Consider the following 12,766-nt stretch of genomic DNA (forward strand, 5'->3'; position numbering starts at 1 on the left):
ATGTGTCAAGTGTCACTCTACCCCAGTCACTAGAATGGTACCTCAGTGATCTACATCAGCCAGGGTGGAGTCCTTTGTGCCACAAACCACCCAGAGAGAGCCTATATTCACAGGACCCATGATGCAAACAATGATGACGCTGTATGATGCTATAAAGAAGCCCTGCACAGGGAACAGGCATTCAGTGTCCCACAACAGCAACAGTCCTGAGCCCTGTACCACGCGCCCCCACACTCAATAAAAAGAGCAAGCAGATGCAGAAACCTCAAAGTATGCAGATTCAGGCCTCTGGACTGATAAATAAGCACCTACTACAGACAAAACCATAGCAACCAGGGAAGTAGTGTGTGTGCCCCAAGAGCCTAGATGGGAGTCCCAGAGTTGCCAGTTAACTCAGTTCTCATTCAGATGAAATTCAGACCAACAGAAGGCAATTCATGTGGATGATTCCCAAGGTACTAGTGGAAAAAAATTGCAGTATACCCCCAAAAGAGGTTTTCATAGAAGCATCACACAGACACCACTACTGCCCACCACCCATAGTGCCCAGATACAAGTCCACCAACCTGTTACCTGTGCACTCCAGAAGGGCAGTGGCCCTACATTCCCACACCCTACACACTCCGAAATATACACACGGGAGCCCACACTGGATTTGACAGTGCTGAATACATGAAACTTTTCTTTAGGAGGGCACATAACACTGCATCCCTGAACAGAGAGTAACTTGACTGATAAGGCACAAACAATTAGGAACTATCTCCTCTGACCCAGCAAAAAACTCATATATACCTAAACATACCAAAAATCAGAGGGTGCCTCCTAGAATTATATCAGAGTATAATCACTACCTTCATTTTCAGGGAAACTGAGAGTAAAGCTAAGGCATCTTCTAAACATCCTAAATCCTTTTTTTTTTTTTTTTGTCCACTATCATCACAGTAAGGCCTTAAATACTATCTGAGAGAGAATTCCAGGCCACCATCCCAGTCTTCTTTCCCTCTAAACATCCCATAGCAGCAGAACATAGACATTTCTGGAAGAAATGTGCCCAGTGGAGCTGCCTACAGAGCAGTCCTGATATGCTTCTCCCCTCCAAATCTTTATGTTGATCCAATCAACTTCTTAGCCTGCCAGCTGAGGGTTTATACAATCAGGTTCCAAATTACTGACAAAAATAATTGAAATAATCCTTTCAATGACTATTTCTTAAATTTTAGAATCCAATGACAGCTATAGACATGCCCCCCACCTTAATTCACCCAGCCACAATCTTTCAGAGTGCCTACTGTTCCTCACACACAGTTCTCAACACTGTTGGAGAGATTGACAACAGAGGGTAGACTAGGCCCTTCACTCGTGTACTTTGCTTTCTCAAGGAGCAAAGGCAAATAGAAAATACATGAACAAATTATAAATCTAATCATTACAATTAAGAATGAGCTTTAGAAAATAAATTTAAAGAGGATAACAGGTTAAAGAGTGACATTAGATAAGGAGATGGAGAATAAAGATAACATGTGAGCTGAAATCTGAATGATAAAGAACCAGCTACAGAGGAGAATTTAAACTCTCTTCTAGCCATTTTAAAAAATAAATAGTTGAGATAATTAATATGCTAATTAGCCTAATTTGATCATAACATATTGTATACCCATATCAAAACATCATCCTAAAACCCACAAAATAGATGTTTTTTGTGCTGAGAATGGAAGCCAGGATATTCTCTACAACACAACTACATCCCCAACCCAATTATTATGTCAACTAAAATAAACTAAAAATAAAGTAAAATAGCCACATCAACTATAAAATCTCTAAAGAAAAAAAGAAAGAACAAACCAGCACTGTGACTATCAGAGTATATAGTGCCCTGCATGTAAATGAAAACTCATGGCAACAAAACTGATACTGTGTATACACTTACATGGCTATACTCAAATCCTTATAACATTCAAATTAGGAAGATTCAGTAAGAAATCTCCCCACCTAGACATTAAATATCATAAATAGTTGGAACATCAATTTTGATCTTAAAATATTACTTTTGTATTGAATCAATACATGTTCCCTCAATATTTGATATTATAGTCCTCAACCCAATAAATTGTATTTATTGTGTTTTAGAGCATTAACTGGAATAATTCTTTTCCTCATCTTTGCTTTCCTAATACTGCTTTATACTTGCTCCTCTTATCTCTTTTTTCCCTCTTGCCTTATCCTTAATGTTAGTTGTTTCTCTAAAAATTAAAGGTAAAATATAATGGAAATTATTTCATTTTGAGAATAAGGTGATAATTCCAAATTGCTTACATAATTTTTATAACAAAATTTAAATGTTAATCTCCTGCCTTAAATCTCATTTCTTTTTTGTACCTTGGTTCATATTACTTGTCTATTATATCTCTTTTTTTCTTCCTTTTCTCATTTTTTAATCTTCTCTTTTCAACATCTATATAGTGTAAGAGTAATTTTACTATATTCAATAATCCATTTCTAAATCTATTTAAGAACATTATTATGATTTTATACTTGGAATAGAGGAACAATGGAAAATATTTTCAATAAGTTTATTTTTATTTTTCCTGATGTTTATTAATGCATGGCTTTGATCTGAAGTGCTTGCAGTTAATAGGGTTTAGTATCTTCTCTCAAAGTGGTGCTGAGATTTGGCATTGCAGAGGATACATTGAACGGCAGTATCAATATTTGGATATTTACTTTGCCTGTGGGCTTTAATAGCAAAAAGCTCACAAAATAGTCTCTTGCATAAAAGTAGGAGATAATCATCTCAGCAGATGGGAATAACATTAAGAGAAAGCCTTTAAATCACTGGTATAGACAAGGCATGAATATACAAACTAAAGAAATGCACAACCTTTTCAATGAAATAATATCAGAAAAATTTCCAAACCCTAGAAATAAGATGGCAACCCAAATACAAGACCCACTTAGAGCCTAAATAGACAATATTTAATAAGATCTTCTCCAAGATACATTGTAATTAAGACGTATAATACCCAGAATAAGGATAAAATTTTAAAAGTTGGAAGAGAAAACGTATAGAGGTAATATTTAGAGGTAAGCCAGTTAGATTTTCTAATGATTTCTATGCCAAGACCCTAACAGCCAAGAGGTTTGTTGTTCTTTTTTTTAATTGAAAGGTCAAATATTATATAAATTATCTTATTATGAGAATAAGGTCATAATTCTAAATTTCTTACATCAATTTTATAATAAAATTTAAATGCTAAGCACTATAAAATTTATTCTACATATTAGCTTTTAATATTATACAAACTATTCTCTTAGAAAATTATATATATATTATATATATGTGTGTATATATATAATATATATATAGATATAGATATTTGAAGCCAAAACATCTTTTCAAAGCTGAAAGAACACTATTTAATTTTTATTGCAACAAGACACTAAAATGTGCCTAAAATTTTTCAAAAAAAATTCTAAAGTATTTCACCATGTTAGTAATAGAACTAAATAGAACTTATGCAGACCCCCAAAGTCAGCCATAGATAGACATAATAACAAATTAGCCAAAAATAGAAAATAATAGTTCACAAAGTTAAAGTAAGCTTTTAAAACAATGTGAGGTTAAGTCATATGAAATTGCCAATATTAGATAATTTTAACTTACAAAAAAGAGATTCACATTGGTAAACTCAATATATTTTATATTGCTTTCTGAATTCCAACCACAGTAAATGCACTGAAATAAATCCTCCTTCTCAAAACAATTAAACAAAAACAGAACAATCCCACATTACCAAAGCATAGAATAGTGCACAATGTTATCAGCGTTCAGGTTCTTTATTATTGTTGTTGTTACTATTATTATTATTGCAGCTTTACGATTATATAGTAGTTAAACTCATACTGGTTAGGGGAATCATCCAACAACAAAATAAAATGATTTTAAATATTCGTGCCCCAAATGTCAGTGCATTTAAATACATGGAAACTGATTTGGGTTCATGATCCTTCCTTTTTTCTTCCTCTTTATATTCCTGTCTTCCCACTACTCTCACCTTCTCCTTGAAATAATATATACCACGCCATGAAAAACGGGTACCAACAAAGTTTGCTCTATCCAGCAAACCTAAACTTCAGAATTAAATATGAATTAAAACATTTCCATGATACAAAAAAATTACCACAATTTATAATACTAAGCTAGCACTACAAAACATACTCTAAAATACTCCATAAAGAAGAAATGAAAAACAAATACCAGAAGCTGGGTATGGTGGCCCACACCTGTAATACCAGAGGCCGAGGCTGAGGCAAGAGACTTTCAATTTCAAGGTCAGTCTCAGCAACCTAGTGGGAACCTCAGCAACTCAGCAAGACCCTTGCTCATTTTTTTTTTTTTTTTTTTTTTTTAATGAAAAGGACTGGGGATGTAGCTCTGTGGTAAAACACTCATGCATTCAATAACTAGTACCAAATAAATAAATAAACATCAAAGCCAACATAAGAATGAATCTCACTAGAAGAATAGTCAAAGAATAATCAAGTCTGAATTAGACAAATAAATCAAAATGTCAGGAAAAAAAAATCATCTTTCTATAATAAAACGAAATGTAAAAGGTTTAAACTCCCCAACTAAAGCAGACTGGCAGAACAGATTAAAACACAGACCAACCATAGGCTGTTTTATAAGAGAGTCATCTTATAGGGAAAGACATCTATAGGCTATTGGGAAAGGATGAAAAGCTATACTGTGTAAAGGGAGACTGAAAGTAAGCAAGGGTGTCTATTTTCATAGCTGACAAAGATGCCTTCAACACAACATAAATCAGAAGAGACACAGAAGGCCATGCCACACTGTTTAAGGGAATCATCCAACAAGATAAAATGATTTTAAATATTCATGCCCCAAATGTCAGTACACTTAGACAGTATAAAACAAATCTGTATAAAACAAATCTTACTCAAAAGAAGAATCAAATAACCCCAAATACAATGATACTGAGTGATTTTAACACACCTCCTTGACCAATAGATAGGTCACTCAAGTATAAACAAGGTAAGATTTCAGAAATAAAATGTAATATTAATCAAATGGACCTAACAGAACTCTATAAAATATTTGATTCATTAACAACCAAATTCACTTTCTTCTCTGCTGCACAGGGAACCTTCTATAAAAAAGACAATATTTTAGGACAAAAAACAAGTCTTAGCAAATACAAAACAAAAAAAAAAGAGATAATTTCTTGTATAATATTAGATCATAATGCAATGAAATTAGAAATCAATAACAAGATTAAAAAATAGAAACCATTTTAACACCTGAGATTATGTATAAAATTTTGAGTGAGGATCATACCAGAAATCAGTAGAGAAATAAAAAAAATATTTAGAAACAAATGAGAATAGAGATACAATATATCAAAATCTCTGTGACAATCTGAAGGCAGTTCTAAGAGGAAAGTTTTAGATTTGAGTGTCTATATATATATTTTTTTAAAGCAGAAATATCCAAAATAATCTAATATTATAATTTAAAGACCCTAGAACTAGAAGAAAAAAACTAATTACAAAATTAGTAAAGGACAAGAAAAATTATGATTTAAGCTAAAATTAATTAAATTAATAACAAAGAAACAAGACAAAAAGAATTAATACAACAAAGAGGTGGTTCATTGAAAAGATAAACAGGATTGATGAACATTTAGCCAATCTAACCAAAAGAGTCGATCCACATCAACAAAATTACAGATAAAAAAGTAGATATCACCACAGACACTTTGGAAATACAAAGAATCATTAGAAACTATTTTAAAAATTTAAACTATATAAACTGTAAAATCTACAAAATACTGACAAATTTCTTGACATACACAAACCACTCAAATTGAACCATGAGAATAGAGAAAACCTTAGCAGATCAACATCAAGCAATAGGTTTAAACAATAAAAAGCCTTCAAAGAAACACCAAAGATGAATGGATTCTTAGCCAACTTGTACCAGACCTTTAAGAAGAACTAATGCTGAGTATTCTCAAATTTTCCCCTGGAACAAAAAGGGAGAGAACACTGCCAAATTTATTCTATTTATCCAATATTACTCTGATACCAAACCAGACAAATACATCAAGGAAAGAAAACCACACACTAATATCCTTGATGAACAAAGATGCAAAAATTCTTAATAAAATATTATCCTGCTACATTCAAAAATGCATTAAAAGGATAGTACACCATGGTCAACTGAATTTCATCCTAGGGGTACAGAGTTGGTTGAACATATGTAAATCAAAAAATATAATTCACCACAAAATAGAGTTAAGAACAAGAATCATATGATCATCTCAAGAAAAAGCCACTGACAAAATCCACCACCAATGCATGTTAAAAACACTGGAGAAACAAGCAATAGCAGGAACTTACCTGTACTTTATAAACTTACTTTACTTTATAAAGATATATACAACCAATTCAAGATGACATCATACTGAAAATGGTGAAAAACTGAAAGCATTTCATTATAATCAGGAATAAGACAAGGATGTCAACTCTCAACCACTCATATTCAGCATAGTTCTTGAAATTCCTGCTAGAATAATCTAGCAATAGAAGGAATTTAAGGGATATAAATAGGAAAAAAAGAAGTCAAATTATCTCTGCATGCTGATGACATGATCATATATTTAGAAAACCCCAAAAACTCCCAGAAGACTTCTAAAACTGATAAACAAATTCAGCAAAGTAGCAGGATAAAAGGTCAACATACAATAAAAAATATATTTCCTATACTCCAATAATGAAGCTGCTGAGACAGAAATCAGGTTAAGTATTCTTTTCACAGTAACCTTGAAAGAAAATTGGAAGAAAAAAAATCTAACAAAGCAAGTGAAAGATCTCTACAATGAAACTACAGTATATTTTTTAAAATATTAATTGAAGAAGACCTTAGAAGATGAAAGGAATTCCCATGTTATTGGATAGCCAGATTTAATACTGTCCAAATGCCTATACTACCAAAAGCAATATACAAATTTGATGCAATTCCCATCAAAATATCAATGGCATTCTTCATAAAACAGAAAAATAGTCCTATAATTAATTTGAAAGAATAAGAGACCCAGAATAGCTAAAGCAATCCTCAGCAAGAATAATGATGCAAGATTATACAACAGACCTGTAGTAAAACAAAAAAACAAAAAACCAACAACAATAACAACAACAGAAAAAACCACCCAATATTGGCATCAAAATAGTCATAAAGACCAATGGAATAGAATAGAATAGCAGGTAGAAAAAGCCTACAGAATGGCAGAAAATCTTTGCCAGTTACTCTTCTGTTGGGGGATTAATATTCAGAATATATAAAGACTTCCCTCCCTTCCAAAAAAAAAAAAAAACATCAAAAAGCAAACAAACCAATACCCTAGTCAATAAATGGGCAATAAAACAAACTGGACATTTCTCAAGATAAGAAATACAAATGGCTAGCAATATGTGAAAAATATTCAACATCCCAAGCAATCAGGAAAATACAACTCAAAACAATATTGAGATTCCTTCTCACTCCAGCTAGAATGTCAAATATCAAGAATACAAATAATAATAAATGCTGGTAAAGATGTGGAAGAAAAGGCACAATCATACACTGTTAATGGATCTGCAAATTGTCAGATACTTTGGAAAGCAGCATGGAGATTCCTCAAGAAACTAGGAATGGAACACAGTATAACCCAGCTATACCACCCCTTAGTATTTTCCAAAAGAATGAAAATCATCATACAATTCACAATATCCATGCTTGGAAAGTTAAAGTCAATTGTTTTCTCTCATGTATGGAAGTTAGAGTAAAATAAGGAAAAAAGGTATGAGGGAGGAACCCATGAAATGGAAGGAACATTAGTGATTGTGAGAAAGGGAATTGAAGATTCCCTATGAGGAAGGGTATAGGAAAAGGGAGGAACTGCAGAATGAAATAGACCAAATTATGTTTGTATATATGAATATGTGTATAAAGGTAATTAAGGTTATACATATATATTAATATATGTATAAAGGTGAAGTCCACTTTTATGTATATCTATAAAGCACAACTTTAAAAATAAATAAATACAAAGAAGATAAGTAGAATAGAGGAAGTGAAATGGGGGAAGGTATAAAGAGGAAGTATTGGGTCCTGAAATGGAGCAAATTATATTCCATGCAAGTATGGTTATGTCAGAATGAACCCACTATTTTGTATAAGTATTATGTGATAATGAAAACACTTTTAAAAAGTATAATTTCAGAAGTGAATAAAATGATTCAAATTGAAAGAAGATATTTTATATTATCAAAGTTAATAGTAATATAATTACAAAGTACTGGGCAGCAGTCATGTAACTAAGGTTGTATACCTGTTATTTTATAGGATAAATACCACTAGCACTATTTTGCAGACCAAGAAATTGAAACTTAGGGAAGTCAGGAGATACACTCACAACATACAGAACTAATAAATAACAGCTGAATTCTAAAGTTCTGTGCCCTTTATACAAACACACAATTTCATTTTATATGACATATAATTTGGTCTCCCTTCTTCAGTTCTCTCTTATCTTCAGTTTCATTTCTTCTATCTGTTCCTTACATTCCCTTCAACCCCTCTAATTTCCCTCCCATTTTGTTTCAAGCCAGTGACAAGGCTGTCATAGATCTTACCACAATTTCATTTTAAAAAGCTGGGCAGCCCACATTAGGAACCTGCATAAAGTCCTTCAGGTTGTACACTCCACTCCTTTTGTGTTTCTCATTTTGCCTCATGAAAGAGGCTGGGCTAACAGAAGAAGGGTGGACCTAGAGGTCTCTACTCAATGTGTACTGTAGGTAAGAAATTCTTTGATTTTCTGTGTTGAGAGAGCATAAAAGTTTTCAGTGGTAGTGTATACCAAAAAAAACCATATATTCTATGTGTTTGTTGATGGGTATATCGTACCTTCCTGTATATACTATTCTACTTTTGAGCATGTTGGAAATTATTTTATAAAATAAATTAAAGTCTCCCTTGTCTGTACTTGCCATTCAGCAACTGTATTCTTTGCTTATCCAATGTTTACTATTTCATGCTCTGGTAAGGAAACAATTTCAAAATAAATCTCAACACAAGGAAAGGTCAATTTCTGAAAAAAAAAATTATCATTATAAAATTATGTCAACTTAAATAAAGACAATTTACTTAGACATTTTCTTCTTTTTTCATTCTTATCTTCTTTGTATGATACCAATTTCATGTTTATGGGACACATGAATGCAGAGAAAGGGAAATGTCTTATATCTGTCAGAAATAACACATGATTCATATGAAACTCCAGATGGAGGTTCTGTTAGTGAGATATATTCAACAAGCCCCTTGCAGTCAGTATGTAAAAGAATAACCCTCTGTCACAGGCACATCCTAGAGGAGCAATGGACATGGCCCTGCTCCTTGGCTTCCAATGTTGTATCCTAAAGTCTCCAAAATCCCAATTTTATAATCCATGTGGGCAATGTTGCCTTCATTTTCTGATTCTCATATCCTTAATCTTATTTTCTAATTCCTCTGTTTCAATTCAGAGTATCCTCTTTTTCCACCTATCTAAAGAAAACTGTATTTTATTTTCAAAAATACTTCATAAAAGGGAAAGTGAAAATATTTCAGAAATTTTCTGTTTTGAATGAACAATATTTAATATATTTGAAGCACGTTACGTATCAAATTGTAAACTGTCAGAAAGTAATAAACAACCACATAGGTTCTGAATGGGTGCATTTCTTTGTAAAAATATAGTTTACTGAAACATTAAGAATATTACAAAAGCCTTGAATAATTTTTTGAATGAAGTTAAAAACGCACATAAAAATCCACTGCACTCTAAAATTTTTAAAAACAAGAAACAAGTGTCTTACCATTGTGAGAGTAAATGGATGGTTTTCCAATGCAGATACACTGGGACAGTGAAGAATAACATACTGAAAAAGCAACAAACAGATTAATTTTAAATTACTAAAAAAGAAACTCAACTATCCCAATGAAGCTATGTGTACTAATTTTTTATATTTTTTGTAATTACTTAAGAAATTAAGGGTGTTTTTAAAGTTGTTGACCATTGACTCACCTGACCAGGTCTTGCTTTAAAATTTTCTTTGACCATCTGGATTTCCATGACATCTGATGGATGACTAATGACTGAGATGATGGTAACTGGCTTATTGCTCCGGATACACCTATAAAGTCTTTCTGCACAGTATAGGCACAAAGGTCCAGAAATCCAAAGCCAAGTCTAAAGGAGAATTTTCAAAAATATATTTCAAAACACTTAAATTGTAAGTATGTATATTCTGCCTGAATGCTTATTTTATACATTATGATAATAACATTTCAGCTTGTATTTTTAATAATAAAATGCAAATTAAAATGAGTCAAAATAATAGATGCTCATTCATTCAAACAAAAAGAGAGTGCAAAATACACTACTGTTGAGACCCAACCTCAAGCCCACACCCCAGGCATAACCACCATTCATTCTTTCTTACATCCATATGTGTACACAAAAATATAATGTATATACACAATTTGTCTCTGTAAAAGAAAATAAAAGCAAACTGAAACCTCAGATTTATCTAAGGATGGTTTTAGGGAAAAAAAAAAAAAAGCACCAGTCCAAAGTGTAGTAAAAAGATAATGCGGGGCTGTGGTTATGGCTCAGCAGTAGAAGGCTCGCTCGCATAGCTCATGCAAAGCACTGGGTTCCGTCCTCAGCACCACATTTAAATAAATAAATAAAATAAAGGTATTGTATCCAAATAAAACTAAAAAACAAAATATTAAAAAAAAGATAATGCCTTAGATATTTTAATGCATATTGTGTATATGTATAAAATGCACATATACACAATGCATACACATTTATATGCACATACATCTTTTAAAAATGAAACATTCCAGGCATGTTGTTTACAACTTACTTTTAAATAATATGAGCAGATAATAATACTTATATAAAAACCGTGACAATTTACAACTGGGAATTACCGCCCATGGGGCCAATGTTTCCTTTACAACAGCACACTATATCTCTCTCACCACTTTGAAGCCTCTAACTAAATCTTACTTTAATGGTCATTTCTTAAATCTTATTTACATAGTTGATCCAGGACTCCCCCGTTCCATGAAGTTAGAGTGGGTCTCTTTTTTATAAGTTTAGCCTCACACTGTGTGAAGAATAGACATGGAAGGGCAAGTTCTGCAAAGTAGCTACCTTGAAACTTTGAAACAATTACCCTTTAAGCACCAGGTTCTGCATAAGCAAAGTGGCAGTCCTCATACCTGCCCTGTCCAATACACAGCATTTTGTGAGGCTCAGAAAACTTTTGGAAATAATAAAGTCTGATAGATATCTAGAGGATTATTACTAATAAAACCACAAAACTAGCACATTTATTAAAAAATCTTCTACAAATTCTAGTTTTTGACTTCCAATTCTTCTTTTTGTAAAGTAAAATTTGACATCAGTATTCCCTACCTTCATTCAGAACAGATAGAGCCAGGGTGGAATTTATATGTGGATAGTTCCCGCAGCTACAAGGAAAGATTAGCTAAACTCTTAGCTAAGTACTTGGAGAAGTTTTCCAAGACCAAGCATTTGGTCAAAGAACTAAGTTTGCATTCTAGCTGTACCATTTACTGTCTTAGAGGCTTTGATCAAGATATTTTATGCATTTTAAATACAATTTCTTCATTAGAAAATTGAGGATAACAGTAATTGCTTCTAATAGTCATTTTAAATATTAAAAAAATATATTAATACAGAACATTTCAGCACAGTGCCTAGAATATAAAGCATTCAATAAATCAATTATACCATTTGTCATTGATGATATTGTGTATAAATATTACAATATAATAACATACAATGAAATAATAATTAGTAGTATATAGTTGTCTTAATACTGTTTTTATTATTCAGCCAGCACTTCTCAGTATGCAAAGATCATAAAATTAATAAGCAGAAATTCTGTATAATTTGAAATATCATGTCTTTTGCCTTGGATTACCAGGCCCTGTGTTGTAATAATAGGTATTCTGAAACATCTTATGCATAAAGGCACAGTGTCAAAATATGTCTAAATGTGATGTTGATCAATTGAATGGAGACATAGACTTTGCAGAGATCAAACATACAATTAATCTAACCTGGGGGAAATTAGCTTGGAACTTGGGTTCTTCCACACAAATCTTCACAAATGTTTTCCCCTTAAGCTCTTCTGGTTTTGAAAATCCTCCAGGAAATGGTTCATGAAAATGTTCTGAGACATATTCCAGTGAGGAAATATCCTGATAGTGTGTTTTGTTAAGATTGATGCATCCAGGAGGATGGGTATCCAAATTAATTTGATACTTCAACAGTCCTCTAAAATTAAATTAGAAACACATAGGGAGATTTAAAAAAAAGAGAGAGAGAAAGAGAAAAATTGAAATCAAGGGCTGTAATAAAGGAAAATAATCACTTTTTCTTGCTAAATTTACATTGCATTATCTGAAAAGTGTTCCCTTGTGTCATATTTAGGATAAATCAAAAAGTGTTTAAAATTTTAATAACTTAATTGCTAAGGGACTAAACAAAATCTTTATTACTTCCAAACAAATGCAATAAATACATTGTAGGGAAGAACACTTGCAATCTTTCAAAGTATTTTTAAATTTGACAGTCTTTATTTCAAATCTATTATGCATTTGTGAAATTATATACAAGTT

At 32.2% G+C, this 12,766-nt stretch overlaps 1 protein-coding gene across 2 annotated transcripts in view; it reads right to left on the minus strand.

The window, feature by feature from the left end:
- Positions 1 to 12,766, minus strand: part of Nox4 (NADPH oxidase 4) — a 169,849-nt gene that overhangs the window by 80,640 nt on the left and 76,443 nt on the right. For both annotated transcript variants that reach the window (XM_071617160.1, XM_027942593.3), the window contains exons 9-11: positions 12,206 to 12,422; positions 10,128 to 10,292; positions 9,919 to 9,981 (exon numbers count right to left, since the gene is read on the minus strand). In XM_071617160.1, the coding sequence (XP_071473261.1) occupies positions 9,919 to 9,981; positions 10,128 to 10,292; positions 12,206 to 12,422 (445 nt within the window). The remainder of the gene's footprint in view (positions 1 to 9,918; positions 9,982 to 10,127; positions 10,293 to 12,205; positions 12,423 to 12,766) is intronic.

Source organism: Marmota flaviventris, chromosome 9 (assembly GCF_047511675.1).
Source record: "Marmota flaviventris isolate mMarFla1 chromosome 9, mMarFla1.hap1, whole genome shotgun sequence".
Lineage (NCBI taxonomy): Eukaryota > Metazoa > Chordata > Mammalia > Rodentia > Sciuridae > Marmota > Marmota flaviventris.